Source organism: Heteronotia binoei, chromosome 3 (assembly GCF_032191835.1).
Source record: "Heteronotia binoei isolate CCM8104 ecotype False Entrance Well chromosome 3, APGP_CSIRO_Hbin_v1, whole genome shotgun sequence".
NCBI lineage: Eukaryota > Metazoa > Chordata > Lepidosauria > Squamata > Gekkonidae > Heteronotia > Heteronotia binoei.
In genome coordinates this window covers 75,932,400-75,960,367 of record NC_083225.1, presented here as the reverse complement: position 1 = coordinate 75,960,367, position 27,968 = coordinate 75,932,400, and the positions used below count along the sequence as shown (strand labels likewise).

The 27,968-nt window shown below is 42.7% G+C and overlaps 1 protein-coding gene across 1 annotated transcript in view; it reads right to left on the bottom strand.

Annotated features, from left to right (window-relative positions):
* POLA1 (DNA polymerase alpha 1, catalytic subunit) overlaps nt 1–27,968 on the bottom strand; it is a 492,305-nt gene that overhangs the window by 255,429 nt on the left and 208,908 nt on the right. Inside the window, exons 30-34 of the mRNA XM_060234091.1 lie at nt 26,458–26,590; nt 17,190–17,321; nt 16,843–17,017; nt 3,278–3,459; nt 1,829–1,960 (exon numbers count right to left, since the gene is read on the bottom strand). Of these exons, the coding sequence (XP_060090074.1) occupies nt 1,829–1,960; nt 3,278–3,459; nt 16,843–17,017; nt 17,190–17,321; nt 26,458–26,590 (754 nt within the window). The remainder of the gene's footprint in view (nt 1–1,828; nt 1,961–3,277; nt 3,460–16,842; nt 17,018–17,189; nt 17,322–26,457; nt 26,591–27,968) is intronic.

Here is a 27,968-nt window from a genome sequence, read left to right as displayed (position 1 = left end):
AAGTCAGGTAAAAGTTACAACATTTTACTTCCATTCATCTTTTGAACTGTGACCCTATTCCTGCAACTGGGATCTTTCAGTTACAAAGTTACTATTTTCATCCTATTATAAGCAGCTCTTCTCCCCAGTTTTACTCAGTCAGACATCCTCCTTTTTCTTCTCAGCTTCCCAGATGCCAACTCTGAACTGCTGTTCTTAACTGTTTTCTAGCTATCTCCCCAACATTCCTTCAGCTTTCAATGGCTGCTCCTAGGGAGAGGCAGAACCTACCCTGTCACAATTATCTACAAGTATACAGTTCTGCAGTGTATCCGGAGCAAACCAAGTTAAATGTGATGATTTTGAAAGCATCAGATCCAATTTATTTGTAAGCAAAATAATAACGCAATGACAAACCACCTCTGAATGTCTCTTGCCTTGAAAACCCTATGGTATCACCAAGTCAGGCGTGACTTAACAGCACTTTCCACTAGCACCACCAATAATAATCTCCTGTAATGAGCATTTTCACACAATGGACACAAAAATATACAAGTGTAAAAGTTAAATTTTAAAGGCATTCCAACTGTAAAAACTAGTTAAAACCAGATGATGATCAAATCAGATGATCAAATCAAAATCCAAAGGGGTATAACACAGAATTTTACGTTGTCAGTATAGGGTAATCTTTTCAGAAAACTTCATCATCTAAATAACTTTAAATTGTCATCAAAATCAAAGTTGTGGATACTTACCTTCAAAATGTGATTACTTAACTCACTGAAATGCAAGTTAATACTATAGTGCAAATGTTGAAGGATTTCTCCCTATCCCTGTCAATATTTCTACAATTAATATGCATACACAGTTCTAAGGTTTTTTTTTTTTTTAAGAAAATAAATACATGCCTTGATTGGGCAGAAGGGGTATCAGTGTTGTAAGTAAATAAATAAACTAAATCAACCTTTTAAGCTATCAGATTTCATGAGCCCCACCCCCCGCTCACCCCCATCCCCAGAAAGCATCACACATCCCAGTATATTGCGGTACTGTTAGTCTGAACTTGTTATTTCCATACGTTCTAGATGTCACCTATCAAGGAGTGCAGTGCTGAAAAGAATGTTCAAACTACTGGCAACTTTTAACTTAGGAAATGTGATTTAATTGTTATAGTTCTGAACATCTATTTCAACAGAAAACTCAAGGTATTTTGGGCACACACCGCTCTTTGAAGATTCATACAAAAGTAATCTCCCTAAATGTAGTATCCTGCAAAAACCTCCTGCTCATCTGCTTTTGGATTATTGACAAACCACTTTAATAAAGGAAGCAGCATATGCAAAGCATGAATTATTCATGCTGACATTATTTTCTTTGCCATTAAGCAAGATATGAACTGGATTAGTCATGTTACATTCTGCATTAATGAGCAATACTTCCCAAACAATTTGAAAGAAACACTAACAATTTACCATTGATTTCAATCTCTCTCCCCAGTGCAAAATTAAACACATGATATCTTCAGAATAAACTCTGTATAATCCACTTGTAATCTGAAAATCCAAATTAAGATTATGCAAACTATTCAGTTTGCTAATTGGAAACATTGCTAGAAAAAACTCCAAACAATGAGTGACATATACACCTTATAAATACTCTGCAGATCAGGCTACATGCTAGCATACATTTTTGTAAGGAAATAGTCTAAATATTTAATTCATACAAAAAGTCATCTTAAAGTTGTTTATACTTAAAGTGTTAATTAGACCCAAAGATAAAGAGATGAAGTGCAAGCTTTAGAATTTGATGTTGAAATAACTGACTAAATGTAAAGAAGAAAAGTACTCACGCTGTAGTACTTTCTTATGTAATGTCGTATATCCAGGATTAGCTTGTTATTAATTTGTGTTGTGTATTTTAGAGGAGATTCATCACATTCTTTTTTGCTGCACTGTAGCAAACTGGCTTCAATCAGCAGACCCTGGGACAAATTTAAAAGGAAAAACAAAAAATTAACGTTTTAAAACATTTATATTCCTTCATTTATGCCCTGCCCTTCTCTCCAATGGGGATCCAAAGCAGCTTAGATAATTTTCCTCTCCTTCATTTTATCCTATTAACACCCAGAAGACAGATACTGATAAATCTGCAAATCGTCTTATGCAAGTATGAAGTTTAAAGTAAGCTAAAATGTTCTCTTTGCACTTAGTGCTTATTTCTTAACTGTATGGGATAACATTTTATCATAAATACCACACTGTAATATACTTACTGCATTGTCAAATTTGCAAACTTTGTCAATCTTGAAATCTATCTGTGCACAGTAAAATTAACCTATTTCCCGTTATAAAAAAACCCACTAAAGAGAATAACAGTGAGTTCAGTCACCCCCCTTCTTGTTACTGCTTAAAAATCTGTACTTATGTGATCCAATCCCACTACTTCCATACTAACAACAATAAGCAATTCCAGGTGGAAGAGATTGCAGAGCTTGACATCCGTTCTTCTTACACTTAGCCCATCTGTAAGTTGTCAAGTCTCTATGCAATTAACTATCTTATTTACAGCCGTAATGAAACAAAGTCAAGGATTTACCAAGTATTGCAGGTCTGTGCCTGCCTTGCTTGCTCCTCTCACTTGCTTCCAACAACTGCTTTTGTTTTGATTCAAAAAACACAGAACATCTGCTGTTTGTCCAAATTAACTTAAAATAATTACTTTTAATTTAGATAAAGCATTTATTTGCTTTAACTTTCAAGGTTTTCACTACTCCACAGCCTGCTAATTTGCCAATAACTAGTACACGCATAACATTGCAGTAGAGTTAAATAGTTGGCTCCATTTCAAGTTCTGATCCAAGGTCACAGATACATTTTTGGCAGTACTTCATGACAGGAATGTACCCGATGACTTTTTATGTCTGATGTACAAAGACAGCAGGAAAGATAACACAGAAGAAACCTTTATGTGAGAGGCAAAAGGGATGTAAAACTACAAAAAAGAAATTTCCAAAAACTGATCTCCTCCAATTAATTTGATTTAAAAAACAAAACGGTCATTGAACATAATTTATTATCTGGGCAGTTCCAAGCAATAAAACATGTTGAAATTTTTTAAAAATTAATTTTGGGGGCGGGGAAATGGGTGACAAATACTTCCAGAGAACAGTATGCAAAAGTGGATTTGGCAACAGTGTACAAGCATTCCATATGTAAAATTATAAACAGAACTGGTTCTTTTCCTTCCTACAGTGCACCCTAGAGAATCTATTACAAAATGCAAATACCAAAATACTAACCGAACCATCAAAGACACTGTCATAAATGTTCTCTGTCCCACATTTTGGGCAGGCAAACATGAATCTTTCACAGTCTTTATATTTCTCTTCATCAGTGAGCTGAACCGGGCCGCCAAGCAAGGCATCATTCTCCTCATCTTTATGATAATGGTGAAAGACTTTGAACTGTGAGGGATCCAGCCCTATTATTAATATGAAATATAAATTCAAAAGTTCAAAGAATGCAATTCATATAAGTTGACATATGAGCTGCAAAAGGAGTAACAAAACTGAAAAATCCAAAGTAAAACTGAGGGATGAGACTGCTTAGGAAAAACAATACATTTTCCATTTTTAACCTGAGATGAAGATCTCAGCAACATGAAGAAATTACTTATCTTCTCACATAAAAAAGCTTATAAATAAAACAAGCCCTGTGCATTATCTATCATGGGCAGTATGCAATAGAACATTTGTTTATGAAGATGCTACTCATAGTGAAAAGCCTTATTGCTATTTTCTAAAGGTACACAGATATTTGAATAAAATTGTGCATCTTTATTAGAAAAGTCTTTAAACTAAAACAGCATCATTAAACTGAAAGAGAGACTATAAAAACCCCATTAAAAGAACCCTGGTTGTACAGCTATTACCCACTCCTTCAAGTCTGTACACAACTGCCAACTCAGACTTCAATGTACTGGTCAATTTCATTTTGGCTCAGTGGTTAACAGCATGAAGGTTTCAATCTAATGCAGTTGTTAAAATGCAGCAGCAGCAGCATTTAAAAAGTCAGAATTAGAGACAAAAAACACTTTTGGTTACCAGAGCCCAGAAAGTATAAGAAATATGAGCAACTCAACCATCACTGAAATCCCCCCATGCCCACCAATATTTTTGCTGAACTAATAAGAGAATGAGTTTCATATCAATTTGATATTATGATAATTCATTAAGTTAACAGAAAGAATGTGTCTGCATATATAAATACCGTACAAGCATAACATTATTCTCAGAAATGATAAAACATGTTGCAAAAAGTTCCTTTTCAAGAGAGTCTGCTATTAATTTTGTAATTTGTTATCAAAAGGGAGTAGTAAGAAAAGATATGTAATGCTTTTGACAGTGTAAGTAACATTAACTTAAATACACCGTATAACTTGGATCAAATAACCCAATTCAATAAGGTATTTATTCAAATGCATTACCAAATGAAGTTATGGTAACATATTCCTGCTCACAATATTCCAACTCAAATTTTAAGAAACAGAATTAGTAAGCCAGTAGTTTCTACAGCTCAAGTAAGTGCTCAACACCAAACAAAATTCATTAGGACTGCCAGCCACATTGTACCTTTGCTGAAGCTGTCCTAAAGCATTCTCCATACATACCACTAGGACTTTGATACTATTCTGGTGGCAGATGGATTGAAGCCTGAGAACTGATGCCCATTTTAGCAACGTGATGCTTCAGAAGGTCACAGTCATCAAAAAATTATTTAATCTGAATGCCTGAATATGGTATTTTTAGTAAACATTTTAAGTTTACCAACTGTAATCACAACCCAATTTCTACATACTGTTATCATAAAAGACCAAACTTACAGAGACTCAAAATACAGTAGTGTGCTAGTTTCATTGATATTGAAAGTTACTAAAATGTTTGATATTATTGTTAGATAATATATATTGCTAGATAAATTTTAATTATAATTCAAGTCCGGTGATCTAACAGAATGTAATATTTTACAACAACATATTTCTATCTATCTCATATACTTCTGCTCTATGATATATATCTGAGACTGAGAAATGTAATATATTATTTACTCCAGAAAGATTCTGGATTGGACTGTCCTTAGGCTAAGAAATAAGATTTACTCTATTTAATATTCTATATGTGACAGACTGTTAAGTAACAACTAACATCTATCACACTAACATCTATCACACTATCACACTGTTACCTTAGTATTTAAGAAAAAGGAGACACCAGCCCCCCTAAAGTATCACCTCTGGTTTGTGGTGCTTGTAAAAAAATTAACATCAGTTCAACTTTATTTTGAATTTTATAATCTAGCTATGATGACCCAGTTAAATAAAGAGACAGGATTAATCAATCATTACTCTAAAAGCCTTTCAATTCCATTAACAGCAGTGATAGCCTAATAACATTTTCTTTTGATCAGGCTTTCAGGAAAACATTTGTAGTAGTAAGAGGTCGGCTATGTAATGACAGAACAGCTTTCAATAACTAATCTGCACAAAACATACATTAAATTAGATTAACAGCAACATTTACATTCAAGATTTTCCAAATAAAGAGAAAAGTCTCCGTTTGCAAGGTAATTATGCTATTTCAATAAGTTAACTAACACTATTCTAGCCTTACTTGGGAGCTATGCAAGTTTAAAAGTTAATCACCTTACAGCTTAACTCATTAAAGTTTTTGAAAAATAGAGAAAATAGTGTCTAGTGCTGCCACCTAGAGGTTTTTAATCTGAATCTATTTTCAAAAAGCCCTATTTATTACAGTGTCCACTTTGGTCAACATAACTGTTAGAATCAGATTACTTGGACAATAGGAACTCAATCTATAAGATATAGCATTTCATATTTCTGAAACAATGCATTCCTTAAAAAGCTGTCAGATTTTACAAGCTAGTTCCAAGAATGTAGGCAATGGAAATATGTTTGAATTAGTCACAAATATTTGGCTAAACACTAGAACAAAGTAGAAGTCCAGTAACACCTTTAAGACCAACATTAAAGGTGCTACTGGACTCCTACTACATTCTATTGCTTTAAACCAACACAGCTGCCCACCTGGATTTGGCTAAATAATAACGTTCAGCAGTTTTCTTCCTGAACACTAAATCCTAACAAATAGTATTACTTATAAAGCTGCTAATTCAGGAAGAATTATTGAGTTCCAGCTCAACAGAATTTACCATAGAATTCCAGAAAGAGATTCAATACAGATTATCTGGGTGCCCTATCAAGCCCTATCTCTGAATGGCTTAGGATGGTAAAATGTCCAATGCTAGTACAACATTCAAATACACTGGCATAAATAAAAGCAATGCTGATTCCAAGGGGCACCAGGATAGAACTGGGCAGTGTCAGGAAAGGAAAAAGGCTTAGCACTTGAAGCTCTCCAACCTGTGTACCACCACATCATCCTGTCACAATGAAGCACTCTTATCCAACCCACATAAAGTGAATCTACAGATGTCCTAACCCTAGCCTCCAACTCAAAGCACACCTGAAGACCAATACTCCCTCTAAACTGTGGAGTCTGGTGAGCAAAAATTCTACTTTGTGAGCTACTGACATTAAAGTTGTGAGCAAGCAATTTGGCTAAAGCATCCTTCCTGAGCAAAGACAAAAATGTGTGAGCCGGAGGCCAAAAAACTATGAGGTAGCTCACACTGTTTAAGACACCCACTAAGTGTCCAAGTCAATCACAGCACTCCTAAGCACTACATATAAACTAAGCCAGAACACCCATTCCTCAAGATGACAGGATGCATGGCATGAACCTATACATCTTTAGCCTAATGTCAAACACACTCAGAATGCATATAGGGAGATTTCAGTGATGGGAACTCTAGTGAAAGGGAATTTACTACAAAGCAGGAATACTGTACAAATACATTCAAGGGAAAGAACAAACACTACTGTTAACACATATTTAACACTGTTCTGCTCTAAACCTGACAGGTACATGGCCTTAAGACGTAAACACTAAAGGAGCCTCCACACATCTAACTGGGGATGCAAGGACACTGCAGGGGGGGGCTACCTTGATTGTTACACCATGCTCATTTGTGCCCATGGGTAGACTAGGCAGCTAAGACAACTCTGAGGGGGAAATCATGGCGACTCCTTCATATGCTTTTGGTCAAAGAGTACAGCTTAGAAGGCCAAAGGTACTATCCCAGTTTAGCTCATTAGCTCATAGTACAAAGGTCCAACCACACCAAGAGTGGGAGTTTGGCACATGCTGCCTCACTTATTTTTCCTGATTATAAAGGGGCAATAAGATTTTATGAACTTTTGCACAAACATCATGAAAACAAAAGGACCTATTTCATGTACAGACAAGCATGACTTACTATGTCACGTTTCAAGATAACTGTGGGAGAGTGAGGAGAGAAGGAACATTAGCTGTTCTGTGCCGAAACAGCAAGCAGGGATGATGAAAAGGGGTGGCAGCCTCCATCAGCATCCCTTGTTGAGCTGCCAGTGTGAACTATCAACAAGTAACATTCCATTTATCCCTTAAGAAAGAAAATTCCCCTGTGGGAAGTAAAGCAAATGAGGAGAGGGAAAAGGCGATCTTGTCATTTTTTTAAAAAAAAACTAGCTAACTCATATTGTTAAGATGGCATCTCACCCATCTATGGTCATCTATGAGCAAAAAAATATATCAGTCTGTTAAGAACATAAGAACATAAGAGAAGCCATGTTAGATCAGGCCAATGGCCCCTCCAGTCCAACATTCTGTGTCACACAGCGGCCAAATATATATATATATTTGTTGACCACTTGGGCTTAACATGATAGCATATCATACAAAATACATCTCATGAGACAGAAGGAAAGTTGCAGGAAGAAAGCAAGAAAATAGCAGGAAGACTTATGAAACTTCTGATATTAAGTAGGTAAACAAAGCATACCAAAAAAAAAAGCAAAACCCAACAACAAAACCCATATATACCTTGTATTAAAACCAACCAAAACAAAACAAAGTTCAGAATTCTTCATCACGCTTACATTAAAAAACAAGGTGAGGGGAAAGAAAGTTTGACATTGTGTTGTATTATACTGTTTAGTCTTAATAAAAAGTGACTGCATAGTTTTTTCTCTCCTCTCCAATTAATCTCTAAAACCCACTCTCATGAAAAGTTCTAGAGCAGGTGTGTCAAACTCATTTATTATGAGGGCTGGATCAGACATAAATGAGACCTTGTCGGGCCAGGCCATGTATGTCATAAAAAGTAATGCCAGGTAGCAGAGATACAAACTTTATAACGGACACAAATAAACACAAAGAGTTTTTTAAAACTTAAAAAAATGCTTAAAACATTAGCATCTGTTGTCTTAAAGGTGCTTTCTTTGTATCTCTCCTGTGTGATCCACGGAATTGAGCAAAGGAAGCTCTAGCTCTTTCCTTCCTTCCTCAGGGGACGAGGAGGGAGAGGAGCCTCAGCCAACAGAAGGAAGAGAGGCTTGGCTCAGTAGCTGTATAAATCGATGGTGTGGCCTCATTTGGAATGCTGTGTACAATTCTGGTCACATCTCAAAAAAGATATTATAGCACTGGAAAAAGTACAGAAAAGGGCAACTAGAATGATTCAAGCATTGGAACACTTTCTCTATGAAGAAAGGTTAAAACGTTTGGGGCTCTTTAGCTTGGAGAAACATCGACTGAGGAGTAACATTATAGAGGTTTACAAGATTATGCATGGGATAGAGAAGGTAGAGAAAGAAGTACGTTTCTCCCTTTCTCACAATACAAGAACTTGTGGACATTCAATGAAATTGTTGAGCAGTCAAGTTAGAACAGATATAAGGAAGTACTTCTTCACCCGAAGGGTGATTAACACATGGAATTCGCTGCCACAGGAGGTTGTGGCAGCTACAAGCATAGCCAACTTCAAGAGGGGACTGGATAAACATATGGAACAGAGGTCCATCAGTGGCTATTAGCCACAGTGTATTGTTGGAACTCTCTGTCTGAGGCAGTGATGCTCTGTATTCTTGATACTTTGGGGGGGCTTCTAGTGTCCTGGCCCCACTGATGGACCTCCTGATGGCATCTGGTTTTTTGGCTACTGTGTGACACAAAGTGTTGGACTGAATGGGTCATTGGCCTGATCCAACATGGCTTCTCTTTATGTTCTTATGTTAGCTCTACTGTGCGATTGAGAGAGCCTGACAAAACAAGCTATTCTTCCCCAAGGATGGAACCTCAGCCAATGGAGAAAATAGGGGCTTTGCTTTGTAGCTCCTGTGCAATTAAGCAAGCCTGGCAAAGCAAGCTGTGATGCAGAAGGAAGCGACAGAGAGGGAGAAGGAAGCAGACAACAACAGTGAGTTGCTCAGGGGCCTGCTGGAAACCATGCCCCCGGGCTGCATGCTTGACACCCCTGTTCTAGAATACTCAAAAATATGTGTATTGTGTTACTTTGATTGATCTTAATAATAAATGGTATTTATTTTTTTCTAAGAACAAGGTTCCCTGACAGGGGATTTAATTTTTAATACTGTTCAAAGTAGGGTTATGCAATTCAAAAAATTCATGCTAATTTGAGATCTGGATTATGAAAAGGGCATGCTTTTTGATAACCCAAAGTTTCTAGACCTTTGTTACACTTTCATGACTTTCGGGGAGTCCGGAAAATTTAGAACCATTTTCCCAACTATCCCATCACACCCTTCTTTTGTCCAATGAAGTGTGGCTGGCACACGAAAGCTCAGACCCTGAATAAAACTTTGTTGGTCTTAAGAATGCCATTGGACTCCATAACTCTGTTCTGCTCTTCTCCATAGGGAGCAGGGAAGGAGGGAGAAGATGCCAACTCCACCAACAGGTGTTAGTTGGCATCTCCCATCCCTTTAAATTTTAAAGAGACTCGAAGCCCCACCAAACAGTTGGTGCTGACAAACAGATGATTGTGGGGTGGACAGAGGGGACATTATTTCCTGTTGGTAGACTGGGCCTCTCTATAGACAATTGAAATCAATGCCCCATTATTTTCAACAGCAGATAAACCTGGCCATCAGCCATCAGAGCATCAGCTGACAGTGATGGGAAGGGGAACTTGCCTGGCTAGAATTGGAAAATGGCAGGTAGTTGGCTGGATTGGCAGGCAGGCTCCTACACTTCTAGGAGGCTTGGCTGAACAGGAAATAATGATCTGGCCCCTCTAACATCCACAGGATAGAATGAACTATACCTGGCCTTCTCTCTACTATCACCTCTTAGGCTGATTTCTAGTCTTTTTAAAACCTCCTGTTATAACTTAAAGGGACTGTGAAATTATGTGACAGTTGTTCAGCAGACTATCATCATCTCCCTCCAAAGACCCCACTCCTGCACCTCCCAGAAACTGAACCATTTCCAAAATTCTAGGAAAAATTTTCTTTTCTCTCAGAATTTCAGGAGTATTTTAGGCCATTTTGGATACTGCCAAGCCAACCCAAAACATAATTTCAGCTCAGCATCTGATGCATACCCTTAGTTCAAAGCAATAATAATTTTCAAGCTACAGTTTGAGATCATGTTTGTTGAATCCAGCGAAGACAGAAGTCCTTTGTCTGGGTCGGGGCGCCCGGGAAGGGGAAATACCTCTTCCGGTCTTCGACGGGGCGCCGCTGAAAGCGGCGCACCGGGTTAGGAGTCTGGGAGTTCTACTGGAGCCTTCATTATCAATGGAGGCCCAGATTGCAGCCACTGCCAAGTCAGCCTTTTTCCACCTGAGGCGGGCAAGGCAGTTGGCTCCCTTCCTAGAGCGCCAAGATCTGGCAACGGTACTTCACGCAACGGTCACCTCGAGACTGGATTACTGTAATGCCCTCTACATGGGGCTGCCTCTGTACCGAACCCGGAAACTGCAGCTGGTGCAGAATGCAGCGGCCAGGCTACTGTTGGGGCTCCCTAAATGGGAGCACATACAGCCTGGACTGCGCGAGCTGCACTGGCTACCAGTTATATACCGGGTTCGTTACAAAGTGCTGGTCATTACCTTTAAAGCCCTATATGGTCAAGGACCTGTCTACCTTAGGGACCGTCTCTCCCCATATGAGCCCCAGAGAGCACTGAGGTCAGCTGGAAAAAACTTGTTGACCACCCCCGGACCAAGAGAGGTGAAGCTGCAATGCACCCGAAATCGGGCCTTCTCCTCTGTAGCCCCGAACTTATGGAACCAACTTCCAGAGGAAATGCGGGCCCTGCGGGACCTTGAACAATTCCGCAGGGCCTGCAAGACTTTCCTCTTCCGACTGGCTTTCACTGACGAGGAAAGTAATTGCTAATGAGACCGCCATCATAAAGAACAAATAGCAATAGCATTAACATTTTTATTAAATTAATTAATTTTAAACCTATTAGAATTTTTAATGTTGAATGTAACCTGTCTCTGTATAATGGAATGTTACTGTTAGCCGCCCTGAGCCTGCCCCGGCGGGGAGGGCGGGATATAAATAAAATTATCTAATCTAATCTAATCTTGAATTCTCCACAAAATTACTTTGAGGAAAACAAATGGACTAAACATCCAGGTTTATGACAAGTGTTGCTGGTTGAAATAATAACAATAATGTGCAGGGAGTAAGCCACACTGAATAAAATGGGACTTGTTTCTGCATAGAGCTATTTAAGATGCCCTCCACAATTTGTTAATCATGTCAGTTTCTATTTATATTACTTTAAAGTGGAACCTGGAACTAAGGCAAAACATTTTCCAGATGGGAAAAGCCAGATGGAATAAAGACAGAACAACCCTTAGCACTTACCATGAGGGGTCCTTCTCAAAGGAAAGGAGGACATATTGGGTGTTTTCCACCATCCTATCAGGGAGGCAAGAAGTTGAAAAAACTCTTCCTCCTCCTGTGTGGTGGGAACACCCATTATGTCAGTTCGGGTGATTCCAACAAGCAGTTCATACTCTTCCTAAGTGAAAAGACTAAGACAACTAGATAAGAACATTTAAATATTAAATTTTAAACTTTAAATAACTTGTCAGACCCTGAAGAGGATCACCTGACAACCAACAGTTACAGGAGAGATTAAGGTAAACAGAACATAGCAGACATCAGATAAAGATGACAGGGCGATAGATGAGAGGGCAAGATGTCCTCCTTTTCTCTGAGGACAAGAACCCCTCACGGTAAGTGCCAAGGGTCATTCTCCCTCAGAGATGCAGAACATCTTGGGTGCTCCAAGAGCAAGACAGGATGAGATCATCCTATTCAGACACCACATGCTGCAGTACTCTTCTGCCAAAAGCCTCATCTGCTGAATCATAAATATTCAACGTAGAGCTGTATGAAGGTGGTGATTGAAGACCAAGTAGCCGCTCTGCACACCTGCAGTACTCTTCTGCCAAAAGCCGCATCTGCTGAATCATAAACATTCAACTTGTAGTGCTGTATGAAGGTGGAGATTGAGGAACAAGCATCAGCTCTGTACACCTCTTCCACCAATGCATTTTTATAGAATGCTGCATTGGCTGCACCTCCCTTGATGGAATGAGTGGTAATACCTGGAGGTACAGACATACTGAGAGATCAATATGCTTCTGTGATGCATTGCATGATAGTGTGGTTGATTGCAGACTTGAACATCCTCAGTCCTAGGCTTGGGGAAGAGATGTTGATGAACATAGAGTCAGTTTTATGAATTGGCTCTGTCCTATTTATATATATTTTGAGGGTACGACACATATCCAGGTGTGCCATGTACACTTCTTGGGATGTTTGGGATCAGGACAAAAGGAAGGAAGGAAGATCTCCTGAGATCTGTGAAATCGTGACGATATCTTCAGCTGGCAGATAGGATCTGTGTGGAGGACCACTTTGTTCTTGTGAAATACACAAAGATCACATTTGTCTGATAAGGCCCCAATTCCCGACACTCTTCTTGCTGAGGTCATGGTGACGAGAAAGATGGTCTTCATGCCAAACCACTTCAGTAAAATCATTCTGATAGGTTTAAGAGGCAGTCTAGTTAATGCTGTCAAAACAGGATGAAGATGCCAAGTTGGGAATCTCTGAGACTGAGGTGGACATTGCACTGCGGCTTCTCTAAGAAACCTACAGATATGAGGTTGAGTAGTGGGGCTCACTCCGTTGACTTCCTGGAGTACCGAAGCTAAGGCTGCAACTTGTCTCTTTAGTGTGGCAGACTTTAGTCTGCTTGGGAGTCCACCCATGCTGAATGAAAATGAAGTAGGCAGGCTCCCACTGGGAGCATGTTCCAGTCATGCTTTATGGAGCTTTGCATCTCTGTCCTGTTTGTTAGATCTGTCAGATAGCTGTTGTTGGAACTTGGGAGTTTTGGAAATTTCTCCAAAAAGGTTGCTTGTGCAGGGATTATGCAAATCTTCTCTGCTGAATCAGTAAAATTTTGATTGTTAAAATGAGGTTATGTTAACAGATCAAAAAAAAGTAATTTGCTGGAATTTACTCATATGGAAAAATACTTTTTCTTTGCTTTTTATGTGTTATCTATTTTTGTACAATTCAGAAATGGAATATCAGAGAAAAATTATTCCCATTTCTCTTTCCCCTTTTCATTTCTAAATTCAATGAAATGTTTTAAAAACAAAAGAGTTGCTTGGATGTTGCTAGATGGACAAAAGGACTGATTGCCCAAGTTCCAACTGTTGGATTTTTTTGGCATAGCCTTCTTTTTATCTCTGGTTTCCACCAGTATCTTTTCTAGGGCACCACCCAAGCAATTTTTCTCCTTGAAAAGGATATGAGATGACTTACTTGCTTGGAATGGGTATCAGCTGGCAATGCCTTGAGCAAAATACCTTGCCTGGTCACTGTAGCTGACGACATTGCTCTAGAACAGAACGTGAGTGTGTCTAACGAAGTATCTGCTGAGAATTCGACCGCCTTCAGAAGTCTATTGGTGGTGCCCTCTAAGATCTTTCTATTGGCAACTGGAAGACGCTGTATGAGCCTCCTAACCCACACAATTGCAACTCTGGAAACTATGGAGTTCATGGCAGACGCCTTAATCACCATTGCAGCAGCTTCATGATTGCACTTTAAGGCTAGGTTGATCTTCTTGTTCCAGTTGTAACGCACAGATCCATGGCCATCTTCTGATAGCAAGCCACAGGACTGAAGAGCTATAACTGGGGCATCTATCAATGGCACCTGTAACATCTTGTTATCAAACTGAGGCAAAGTATATAGTTTTTTTTAACATTTAAGCATTGTGCCAGCTGCCCATGTCAGTATTACTGTGGGATGCCACAGTACATTCTCTGTGGATATTTTTTCCTCCAGTGGACCAAACAGTGTCCCGTCACACTATTTCAGACCAGGAAAATTGATTGGGATAAAAATTGAGGTGAATGCTTGGCTGTTGTTTAGATTCTGAATATCTGCACAAAGACTCTCAGATCTTACATTCTAAGTTCTTTACTGCTCAACTCCCTGGCAGAGAACAACTTTAACCCTAAGATTTGGGTTTTTTAAATTGTTTTTGGATCATGCAGTGTGATAGACAGCAGAGAAACTGTATACATCAGATTATTAGATTCCTAGAGACCAAGCAACACAGAGTAATGCATAACTGAGATAAATTTGTCCACTGAAAGGACTTAAGACATCTGAGAGGGAAGACTAAAACAAGTTGCTTACCTGTAATTTATGATCTTCGAGTGGTCACCTGTGCAGTCATACACATGGGTTTGTGCCCTTCTCAAAGCCAACCTTGGAGAACTCCAACAGCAGTGTAGCGTGTTTTTGGTGGGCTTTTCCTCCACCCTGGAAAGCAGGCATGCAGCGCGCATGCCTAGAATGGAGAAGCTCCGCCTTCCACTCAGCTTCTTCCAGCCGCCGCTAGCTGATCCAACCACAGGTAAGTAGAAGGAAATGCCAGCAGTGGGAAAGGCTGGGCCGGTCATGTGTGACTGCATAGGTGACCACTCAAAGATCATAAGTTACAGGTAAGCGACCTGTTTATCTTCTTTGTGGTCCCTGTGCAGCCCCACACATGGGTGATTACCGAATTGAAATGCTCAGACAGTGGGTGCTGGCAAGTAGAAGTCCAACCTAAAACCAAGCACAGGTTATCAACTCAAACATGTACGATGTATTGCAGGCTCACCTGGAGTCCAACGACGGGGACATCACTGGATGATAACACTGATCTACCAAAGGACATATCTCACCTGGAACATATGTCAAGGGCATAGTGCATCATAAACATTGAAGGTGAAGACCAAGTGGATGCAGCACATACGTCTTCCAATGGAACCCTATGAAGAAAGGCAGAAGAGGTGGAGACCGCCCTGGTGGAGTGGGAATGGACAACCTCAGGAAAGGGTTCCTTTGCAAGTTCATAGCATAGTTTTATAGTCGATACCTACTTAGATAGATGCTGTAGTGTTATCCTGGTGCCCTGACAAGGAGCATCGTATGCAATTAACAGACTCTGGTCCTTTCTAAAAGTTCTTTGTAAATAAAAGGCAAGCACTTGGTGCACATCTAAAGTATGCAGTGCTTTCTGGATAGCGGGTGTCGGAGAATAGTGTCGACACCGAGACAAGTAGTGTCTAAACATCAAGCGGAATCAAGATTGATGGCGAGAGATTCTAGAAATCAAGCAACGATGCTGAGAAGTCAAGCAACGATGCTGAGAAGTCAAGCAACTCCAGCGCTGTGAACGCGAATGGAATGCACCTAGAGACCTGGATCTTGAGTGGGAGCGGTCATAAGAGTCTCTGTGTGAGGTGTACTGAGTCAGAGGATGATGAGGAGACTGATGAAGTAAGGGAATGGATAGAACTTCGAAGAACCAAGCCATTCGATCCAAGACAGAGGAAAGCTGGGTATCAGAGCATTGCTGCTGAGACGGTTGAAGCTGAGTTGAGGACTTTGTTTATTGAGGCAGCAGCAGACATCAGCGCATCAGCGTCAAAAATATCAGCACCCAGAATCACAATAACCATGAAGGCAGTGGAGTCGAGAGGAGCCATTGGAGCAGTTGAGGTGTCGGTAGCCAGATCCAGTGTAGGAGTCAAAGTTGAGGCTTTTGGAGATGGAGACGGCATTAGTCAAGATTCTGTGGTAGTAGCCATTTCAGATGCCTTCATAGAGTCTTTCAGAACCACAGGGCAATGTTTCTCCTGTTTTTCAAACTTGTGCTTCTTTTTGTGAGAAGGTGCCAAGGAAGTCGAATCTCCCCACTCTTTTTTGGGGGGGGGGGGAGCCGTCGATTTTCTTCCAGTAGGTAGCTACGAAGGCACGCAGCTCAGTTTTTCTGCATCTGCTTTCCAAAGCCCTCACAATGGACACAACGATTGACTTTGTGTCCTTCTCCCAAATACAACAAGCAGTATGTGTGTCTGTCTAATGAGGGAAGTTTAGCCTGACACTTGAGGCACATTTTTAAAAAGGTGCTCATCCCTTTCTTGTCCTCCAGGGTGAGAGGGGGAAGGGAGGAAAGGAGGAGAAAAACACGAAAAACAAGAAGGGTCCTTTTTTATTTTCCAGGAAGACAATGATGGAGAAGACAAAAGTAGAAAGAATGTCAAAACGTTGGAAAAATAAATGCTGAGGTGAAGGAGCTAGGCACAATGAGGTCCAGTAAGGGTGGCAGCAAAAAAAAAAAAAAAACTGAGCAGAAGGCGGGGCTTCTCCACTGTTCTAGACATGTGTGCTGCGTGCCTGCTCCCAGGGAGGAGGAAAAGCCCACCAAAAACACGCTACACTACTATTGGAGTTCTCCGAGGTTACCTTCGTGCAAGGGCATGAACCCATATGTGGGACTGCACAGGGACCATGAAGAAGATCAAATAGTTAACTAGAAAGAAAATACAGGTTTTGAATGCTTACCTAACCAAGATGCAATAAGGACAGAGTCAATTCCATTTATGGGTTCACAGATACGAGCCACTACAGGGTGAATTTGCTGTGACAGATAATACTGAGTGTCAATTATAAGATTTTCTTGTTTGTTCAACTGTTCTGGAGCATATGCTCTCTGGCTGGCACTCAGATTTGATCCATCCTGCACAAGCAAAAGACAAAAATATAAGAAAAGGATAGGTGAATGCAATGATACTTAGTGGTATAAGCTGGGTTTTAGAACAGATTATGTTAGTGGTCTTTAATTTCTTTGTTTTATAAAAAAGGAGATAGCAGATATATTATTTATACAAAACAAATCTGAATATTTTTACCTGACAAATAACATATGACACAGTATCTCCAGATTTTAATTTTCTACCCTCTTGAGAGTTTATCCATAGGGCAACATGCACATGTGGCAGGCTCTTTTTGTCAGGGTAATCCTGGGGATCCTTTGTTAATGCCTTTAGATCAACAGAGAAAAAGTTATACAGGGGAAAATAGGCTGAACACATTCCTGCAATATTAAAAAGCTTAGAATAACTATCTATAAAATATCATCCACAAGCATAAATATTCGAAATAGCAAATGTATTAAGGTGCACACCTCATTTCTTGAATGACTTTTAATAAACTGACTCTTAAAATGGGAACATGCATTTATTTAGATATTTATGCCATGCTTTTCTCTCCAGTAGGGACCAAAGGTGACTTACAACACTGCTTTCCCTTCCTCCATTGTGCCCTTATAACAACTATCCAGTGATGCAGATAAGACTGAGAGAGAATGGCTGACCCACAATCATGAACTTCCATGTCAGTGCAGGGGTACAGTCCTGGCTCTCCAAGTTCCAATCCAACATTCTAAGCCAGGGGTGTCAAACATGCAGCCCAACAGCTGGATCAGGCCCCTGGAGGGCTCCTATTAGGTGCACAAGCAACTCACTTTTGCCTGATTCCTTCTCCCTCTCTTACTTCCTTCTGCATCACAGCTTGCTTTGCCAGGCTTGCTCGATCTAGTAAAGAGCAAATCCTCTGTTTTCCCCACTGGCTGACCAGCATATGAAGCAACTTATGTACAAATACTTGTAATGCCCAGCCATTTCATATTTTTTCCTCTGGGTCTTAGACTCAAAGCAATGATCATAAGATTTCTGTAATGAATGTCATTAAATCAAAAGGTTTGCAACCTACAGATACACACCTGAACAACACATAAACAGCATACTCAAGATTCCTACAGCACAGACATTGTCTCCAGATTTTGATGCAATAATTCAAAGCAAGAGGTGTCAGTTATCAGAGATAAATAAAACATTGCAAGAGTGCTAATCTTTTAATCATGTTTTAAGTTTTAAACAGAAATCTTTAATTGTGTTTATGTCCTTTTGTAAAGTTCATATCTCTGCTATCTGGTATTACATTTTATTAACACATGTGGCCAGGCCCAACAAGGACTCATTTACGTCCAATCCGGCCCGCATAACAAATGACACCCTTGTTCTAATCTAAGCACTACACCATCATGTTCTCAGCACATCAGCATCTCCTCAAGCATATTCCTTCTTTTTCAGCACTATTGTGGGCTTGTTCAATTGTGGCTATAACCTTACAGAATGATCTGCAGAAAGCCCTTCCTTTTCGGTCTTTAGGATCACTGTGTAATTACTGTGATGCCACATGGACAAAGCAGACCATCAATAGTGGAACTGGAGTATGCAGAACATCCAGGAATATTGCCTCAGACTATGCTATAAAAGAAAGAGTAAAGGGAAAGACATATAAGGAGAGAAGGGGCACACAGCCACAGCTGGACCACCTTCCCACAGCTTCTACTAAAATCTTCAACAGCCTAAGACAGGTGACTTCATATATCTACAAAACACAAACAGGAAGCCTTATCTCACAAGCCAAGTTGTAATAAGACTGGTCACCTAGAGCCACAGGGACAACCTGAAAAAAACGAACAGAACTTTCCCCTTCACTCTAATCTCTGCTCTTGTGCTTAACCCATTTTCTTGCCAGGTTTCATCCTCTTTCACTGCACCTTCTCTCCAGGCAGTTGCTACAGTAATTTAATCAGTATGGAATGCACTAACATTCTATACGTGTGTTCTTTTTCAACTATGTCCATCCGCACAGAGGATTCAAGATCCTACATATGCTTTAGAAATACACTGATTTAAACTAACGCACCTTAAAAATAGGTTTATGAAGGAACAACATGCTCACTTTGGGCAGAAAAGGATGGCTACAATGGAGGAAACCACTGGTCTTCTGGGCAATCTAGACAAATCCTGCTTTCTTCTTTCCCTGATTACACACTGGCACTCAATTTGAATTTTCAGTTCCCCTTTTGCTAACTGGGTAGCATTCAGGTAGCATGTCACTCTTTTGATTTGATAAATAAACTTTTATTACAATGCCCTTGTCCCACCTTATTACTTTTTGATACTTGGTAGGTTCACATCCCAAATAAGGAACTGTGATTGAGGAGGGTTTGTGCCTCTATAAAATTCTCCCCCAGAAATAGGCACCTAGGCACACTGAAATTTGTAACAGAAATCAAATGTATTAGAATAAACAGGTGGGGAATGGAAAAGGACAGGTTTCTTACCTGTAACTGGTGATCTTCGAGTGGTCATCTGTGCAGTCACACATATGGGTAATCCGCAGGATCGGGCCCGACCTCGGAGAATTCAAAGCAATCTTGAGCGTTAATTTTGGCGCGTCTTCCCCTCGTCCTGGGGAGGAGGCATCGTCTGCGCATGCCTGGACGAGGGGGAGGCGCTAGCCCACTCAGTTTCTTCCCGCCGCCGAAAAGGTGGAAATAAAGACGAGGAGTATCCAGCAGCGGGGAAGGCTGGGTGGGTATGTGTGACTGCACAGATGACCACTCGAAGATCACCAGTTACAGGTAAGAAACCTGTCCATCTTCTTCGTGGTCTCTGTGCAGTCCCACATATGGGTGATTAGCGAGCTATTCCATCAGGAGGAGGGTGCTGGATCTGCAAGAATAGAGAGAGTGGTACTCACAATAAAGCGTGAAGAACTCAGTCAGTCAAAGATGGAACGCAGTACAGCCTGTCCAAAGGATGAGTCCCGCCGGGCACGAACGTCAAGGGCGTAGTGCGAGGCGAAGGTAGACGGAGAGGACCAGTCTGCAGCGGTACAGATGTCCTCTATTGGGATGCCCTTTAGGAAGGCTGACGAGGTAGCGACGGCTCTGGTAGAATGAGCTCGTATGTGCTCCGGAACTGGCTGCTTCGCCAATTGATAGCATAACTCAATGGCAGCGACAACCCACTTCGAAAGTCTTTGGGTAGAGATTTTACTACCCTTGTTGTGAGTTGCATATGTGACAAAGAGTCTCGGATCTTTACGGAATTGACGAGTCCTGTCTATATAAAAAGCGAGGGCTCTACGTGCGTCCAAGTTGTGTAGTGCCTGCTGACCTGCATCCGAAGGGTGCTGGAAAAAGGCCGGTAGGGTTGAAGGTTTCCCTAGGTGGAAGGGTGAGACAACTTTTGGTAGGAAGGCAGGGTCAGGGCGAAGAACCACTCTGTCATTATGGAAGGTGGTGTACAGTGGGTCCGCCCTGAGGGCACAGATGTCACTGGCTCTCTTGCCTGTAGTGAGTGCAGTTAGCAGTGCCGTTTTCCAAGACAGCAGATGAAGGGGGATAGATGCCATAGGCTCAAAGGGTGGCTTCATAAGTTGGCTTAAGACAAGGGAAAGGCTCCAAGTCGGTAAAATTTGTCGGATTGGTGGGTGCAGGCGGATAAAGCCCTTGAGGAAAGCCTTGGTAGCGTGGTGAGAAAAAACTGTAACACCTTCAATGCGAGGATGGAAAGCAGAAATCGCTGCAAGGTGGACCTTCAGAGAGGAGTAGGAAAGTCCCATTTTAGAAAGTGCTAGAGTGTAGGACAGAACCTGAGAGATGCTAGCTCGGCTAGGGTCAAAGTTATGCTGCGAAGCGTAGTGAGAGAAGCGCTTCCACTTGAATGAGTAGGATTTTCTGGTGGAAGGCTTCCTGGAGTTCACTAGGACATGACGGACGTCGGAGGGAAAGTCTAAAAACTGATTTTCCAGGCCATCAGTTTCAGCAGCACCGGATTGTGATGCAAGACTTTGCCGTGTTGCTGGGATAGCAGGTCCTGTGCTTGAGGAAGCTGAAGGAATGTGTTGTTGGACAGGAGCAGAAGGGTGGTAAACCAGGGTTGACGTGGCCACCAGGGGGTTATTAGAATACAGTTGGTGTGGTCCACTTGTATTTTCTGCAGGACTCTGGTGATGAGTGGAATTGGAGGGAAAAGATAGTGTAGTGTTCCCTTCCAGGATTGGAGAAAGGCGTCCCCTAAGGAGAGGCGGGACGGAGGCCCTCTCATGTAAAAACGGGTGCACTGTGCATTGGACGGGGATGCAAACGCATCTATCTTCGGGGTGCCGAAGAGCTTGAAGACAGGTAGAATGTATTGTCTGTTGATGGACCATTCGTGGTCGTTGATCAAGTGGCGGCTCAGGGCATCTGCCTGCACATTCTCGATTCCTGGTAGATGGACTGCTGTGAGAAAAATGCCTTGACTGATGCTCCAATGCCATAGCGCTAGGGCTCTCTTGCATAGTCTGGTGGAAGCGGTGCCCCCTTGTCTGTTGATGTAAAAGACAGTGGCTATGTTGTCCGAGGTGACCTGGACATGGCAGTTCTGTAGAGATGGAAGGAAGGACCTTAGGGCTCTGTGGACTGCAAGAAGTTCTAGGCAGTTGATATGGAGGGAGCTTTCGTAGTCCGTCCATTGGCCTTGAACTGTGAGGGCTCCCAAGTGGGCTCCCCATCCCCACTTGGAAGCATCGGTGGTGACGATCACGGAGGGAGGTGCCTGTTTGAATGGCATTCCCACACAGAGGTGACGTTCTATCGTCCACCATCTCAAGGATGGGATGATATGAGACGGAAGGGTCAGAAGTGTGGACTGATGCTGTCTCTGAGGGTGAAAGGTCCTGATGAACCACAGTTGTAGAGGGCGCATATGGAGCTTTGCAAAGCAGAGGACTGCGGTGGTAGCTGCCATTAGACCTAGCATTTTCTGATAGATGAGCGCTGTTTGGGAGCGGTGAGCGATAATAGTGTTGGCTAGAGATTGGATGCTGTGTACTCTGTCCTGTGGCAGGGAAGCTGTTTGGGAGACCATAGAAATGTTCGCTCCTATGAACTGTATTGTCTGAGTTGGAATTAACCTGGACTTTGACATGTTGACTTGGAGGCCAAGGGTGGCCAGAAGAGAAAGAGTGGTGGAGACGTCCAGTTGAAGTTGTTCTCTTGAGTGAGCGACGATCAGCCAGTCGTCTATGTACGGATAGATTGATATTTTTCGTTGACGTAGTGCTGCGGCCACCACCGCCATACATTTGGTAAAAACTCTCGGTGCCGTCGAGAGACCGAATGGGAGGGAGCGGAATTGGAAATGTTGATCCCCAATGGTGAATCTGAGGAATCTTCTGTGATGGTGGTTGATGGTAATGTGGAAATAGGCATCCTGTAGATCTATCGATGCCATCCAGGCCTGTTCTGGGATGAGAGGCAGGATTGACTGAAGGGTGATCATGCGGAATTTTTTGTAAGTGATATGGAGACTGAGCTTGCGGAGATCGAGGATAGGGCGGAGACCCCCGTCTCTTTTTGGCACGAGAAAGTAGCGGGAGTAGAATCCGGTCCGGTGATACTGTGGTGGTACCGGTTCTATCGCACCCTTGTCCAGCAAAGTTGCAATTTCTGATTGGAGTGGTATGGATGGTGGCATGGTGAGAAACCTGTGATGTTTCGGGGTGGACCTGAATTCTATTGTGTAACCCCTGCGGATGATCGCCAGGACCCATGAGTCCGATGTTATGGACTCCCATCTGGGGTAAAAGGGTAGAAGACGGATGTCTGAGTGATGGTTTGGCTGAAGTTGGATGTCTGGACGTCTTGGGGGGGTAGGGGACTCAAAGAGACAGTTTGGTGGCAGGAGTGGTCTTCTTTGATGTTTGAGGGCGAGCCCTTTGTTGAAAGGGCTGCTTGGATTGAGGAGGCTTATGCTTCCATCCTTCTGGTTGTCTTGGAGATCTCGAGTTCTTATAATAGTATGGTCTCCAGTTTCTTTGTTTGTTGAGTTGAGTTTGAGGCTGAGTGACCCCCAGTCTTTTGGCCCTCTTACGGCTGTCGTCTACGTTTGTGAGGATGTCATCTGTGGTGGCATTAAACAGGCCAAGGCCATCGAAGGGCAAGTCCTCAATTTTAAATTTAATGTCTGGTTGGAGCGATGAGGATCTGAGCCAAGCATGTCTACGGAGAGCTATAGCTGAGGCGAGAGTCCTGGAAGAACACTGGGCAGCGTGGCGTGCTGTGTTAATCTGCTGCTTGCTTACTCTGGCAAGCTCTTGCAGGGCGTTGGCAGCTGGTTTCTGTGACACCTCGGGTAGAGAAGGGATTAAGGTGTTCAAATAAGATGTCAAATTAAATGCATAGGCGGAGAAGTACGCCATGTAATTATGGATCTTAGTTGTGGCAGTGGTGAGGGAGTATATCTTTCTGCCGATGGTATCCAGTTTCTTGCCTTCTCTCTCTGGAGGCACAGGGTGTCTGGTTTGTTTGGATTTGGAGGATGAATGAACTATCATGGAGTTCGGTGCGGGGTGGTTAAACAAAAACTTTGATTCGGGAGCATGGACCTTGTAAAGGGCTTCAACCTTTTTGGAGGTTGGTGGTACCGACGCTGGCTTATCCCAAGCTTCCTTGAGAGTTTCAAGATGGACGGGAAGCATGGGGAAAGCGGAGCCTGCAGGAAGGTCAGCATTCACTAGGTCGTATACAACGTCAGAGACCCTGGGAGCATCGGAGGTGAGCTTGATATTAAGCGAGTTGGCCATGTTAGCCAGAAGGTCTAAGTAAGATTTAGGGCCTTCAGAGGGCGACAACTCTGCTGGTTTAGCTATGTCGGAGAGTGGAGAGTGTAGGTCTGAAGTCGACGACTGAGAGGAGTCGGATTGCTCCGCTTCGGAGTCGACATCGAGATCGTGGTCCAGTGGTTTAGGTGGAGGCTCTGGAGGCTGTTGCTTGGAGGCAGCAGAGGTAGATTTCGCCGGAGAAATCAGTTTGGGTTTAGAGGCATGATGAACTGGCTCTTCTCGGTATCAAGGGTGATCCTCGTAATAAGGGTAGCGTCTGTGTGGAGAAAGTTCCTGATATCGAACCCGATCATCTCTATAGGCTCGGTCGCGGTATCGAGGAGAGTCGTGTCTGAAATCCTCACGGTACCTATGTTCAGCCCAACGGTAGGTGTCGAGAGAAGGAGACCTTCTATGTCTCCATCAATCCCGGGGAGACGGTGATCGAGATCTTGAAGGGGAATAGTAATAATAACGTTCCCTATGGCGACTTCGGGATCGTTGTGTTCGAGGACAGAGTGGTAGTTCCTTCGGAGTCGAAGGTTCCCTGACCAGGGAATGAGCTGACAGCGGAGGAACTTCTCTAAAGGAGCGAGCATCGAGTGTATTGAGGTGTTGGCTTTTAGGCGAGATGGGCGAATCAATGTCCAGTATCTTCTCGGGCGGAGAGTCTTGTATCGAAGGTGATTTGAAGGAGATACGAACGATCTCTAGTGGTGTAATGGCTGGGGTCGAAGTCGACTTCGAGCCTGGTGTGATTGGGATTGAGGCAGTGGAGCTCGTGATCAGATTCGAAGCCGAAGGCCTAGGGTCGGAAGACTTATGGCTGGTTTTAGGCTTCTTCGGAGGCTTGAGGCCGGTCGAGTCACTATGAGTCGAGTCCGATCGATGGCGCTTCTTGGCGTCATCGGATTTTTTGGAGTGTTTCCCGGACTTAAGCTTACAGGGAGCCTGGGCCACGGAAGCTGCCGGCTGCGCCATCCCCGTAGTAGGTAGGGAAGATGGCGTAGATTGTTGTGCCGCGTGAGACATGGCTGGCCGGAGGGATGATTCCAGAAGATGGCTCTTGAGCCGCGCGGTGCGGTTTTTACGGGCCTGCTTGCCGAACTGACTGCAGTGCAGGCAGGTATCCATGCGATGTGCCTCGCCGAGGCAGAATAGGCACAGGGAATGGCCGTCTGAAGACAGAATTTAAAAAGAGCAGCGAATGCAGCGTTTGAAAGTGACTTTGTCTCTTTCTTCCATCCGCCCGGAGGGGAAGGGGAAGGTGGGGGAGAGGAAGGGAAAGATCGAAATATAGTAACGATTTTTTTTTTATACGATACCAGAAGACGAAGCAAAGAGGTGAAGAGAAGTTGAAGAAAGCTGAAGAAGGATGTTGGAGGGAGATTGCAATGAAGAAGCAGGAGACTCAACGAGGTAGGTATGATCCGGACGGCGGTAAAGAAGAAACTGAGTGGGCTAGCGCCTCCCCCTCGTCCAGGCATGCGCAGACGATGCCTCCTCCCCAGGACGAGGGGAAGACGCGCCAAAATTAACGCTCAAGATTGCTTTGAATTCTCCGAGGTCGGGCCCGATCCTGCGGATTACCCATATGTGGGACTGCACAGAGACCACGAAGAAGATCTATATTTACAAGTGAGTTCAGGTTAGGAACTAAAGATATATATATATATATATATATATATATATATATATATATATATATATATATATATATATATATATATATATATATATATATATATATATATATATAAAAGATATATCCAAAATATCTAGGGAGTATGTTTTTCCTTGGTTTACTCTGGCTTGCTGCTGCTACATTTCACTGCTTATACTGTGATACAGATATACCTAGAGTGCCTTATACTTCCTCTTAAGCTTGTAAGTGGTTGTACACACAGGCTTGATATCTTAGCTTTTACTTTTTGTTTATAGACCGGGGCTTTCTTAACTGCTCCCTCTTCCTATGGCCAGATTGTTATTTTCGTTTCCTTAAGAGCAACAACCTCTTTTGACTTGCTTGAGGGACCTCTGTGCCTCCTCAAACCTTTCATCAAATTCCTATATTCCAGAAGAACAGTCCCTGTAAATGGGTTAATAAGCTTCCATACTGAGAGTAACTAATTCTCCACTCAAGTAGTTTGTGTTTCACACAAGGAGATTTCTTTCTACTCCTTGAATAGGTGAGGTTCTGATACTTCTGTGCCAGACTCACTGTCTCCACTCCAAGTCAGTCAGTTGCAGAATTTATAACACAAGAGACTTAACAGACCCTTTTTCTTTGGAGTCTCTTATTAAGAATTTTCTGCCAACTCTTCTCCCTATCCAACTTCAACTGTTTTTCACCAACTGGCTAACCAACTCCTCCCCACTTGATTGCTCCCTGTTCCATTCCACAGTAAGCTCTGTGAACTGTCAATCTTTTTTCAGCTTGCTCACCCTTTCTCAAGCAGCATTGCTTAAAAGACTGCAATTGCTTACTGTCTGTCACACACACACAATTTTTCTCTGTTGTTCTGATCACAACTTAAAGTCTTTGTAGATAATATTTGAACAGTATGCTATTGCTGTAAGGAGGAAATCTTTCATACACTGAAGAAATAGAACCAAGTGATAGTCCAATTAATAAATTAAGACCAATTCAAACATCACAATAATAGTATTTACCTTGTTGATTTCAAATTGTTTTTTTGGCACACTTCCATTTTCCACATTTTCTCTAATTTGGATTAATTTCCTTTGGATGTTTTCTACAATTATGTCTCGGGACTGATCAGAAAGAATCTGGCCAATTATGTAACTGTAAAAAAGCTGCATGTTAAAACAGTAAATTTTGTAAGACATGTACAAAGTATATATATTCATTTCACTATCTTTTGGAATGGAAAGGAAAGTGCCTTTAAGATACAGCTGACATATGGTGATGTCACAGGGTTTTCAAGGTTAGAGACATTCAGAGGTAGTTTGCCATTGCCTGTCTCCACATCATGATATTATTATTCCTTGGAGGTATCCCATCCAAGGACCACCCAGGGCTGACCTTACATAACTTCCAAGACGAGATCAGGCTATCCTGGCCCATCCAGGTCAATAGAGGGGAAATGTTACCCAATTGTTATGTTGAAGCCCAGAAGCATAGAACAGGACCTTTCCCCATGGATTACAAGGCTGCCACCAGTATTTTTAACAGACCTCACGGTATAATGCACAAGACTGTCAATGAAAAAACAGGTTTCCTACCTGTAACTGATGATCTTCGAGTGGTCATCTGCGCAGTCACACTGATGGGAGTAGGCGCCAGCGCCGATCTCGATCGGTAAACTTCAAAAGCTGCGGATTTCCGCGCCGACGTCCCAGTGCGCATGCCCGGAGCCCCCCCCCGCGCATGCTCACTGGGACAGGAGCGGACATCCCGCCAGTTCCTTCTGACCGCCACGTCAGCCCCTCAGGAGGGACCGTCAGCAGTGGGGAAGGCCGGGCGGGTAGTGTGACTGCACAGATGACCACTCGAAGATCATCAGTTACAGGTAGGAAACCTGTTTATCTTCTTCGTGGTCTCTGTGCATCACACTGATGGGAGACTAACAAGCTCAAGCCTACCTGGAGGCGGGTGCGACGGTCCATCACGAGGAGACGGACTGCAAGACAGCGTGGCCCACAGAGGAAGCTCGTCTCCGTCCCAGGTCCAACGTGTAGTGGGACACGAAGGTGTGAGCTGATGCCCAAGTGGCAGCCTTACAGATGTCCTGCAGGGGCACTCCCTTCATGAAGGCAGCCGAGGTTGCCATCGCTCGCGTGGAATGAGCCCGCAGAGGGCCGGACAGCGGCCTCTTGTGGAGCATGTAGCACAGGCGGATCGTCCCCGTGATCCATTTGGACAAACGTTGCGAGGAGATCCGCAGGCCCATGGAGGGGCCAGCGTACGACACAAACAGTCTGGGGTCTCTCCGCGACTGACTTGTGCGGTGAAGATAGAAAGATAGCGCCCGCTTCACGTCCAGGGCATGAAGGCGCCGTTCTGAGTCATTAGCCGGTGACGGGAAATAAACCGGCAGAAAAATTTCTGAATTCAGGTGGAACGATGATACCACCTTTGGTAGAAACTTAATATCGGGGCGGAGCATCACCCCATCCGCTGAGAAATTGAGGTAAGGGGCGTCACAGCGCAGCGCCGCCAG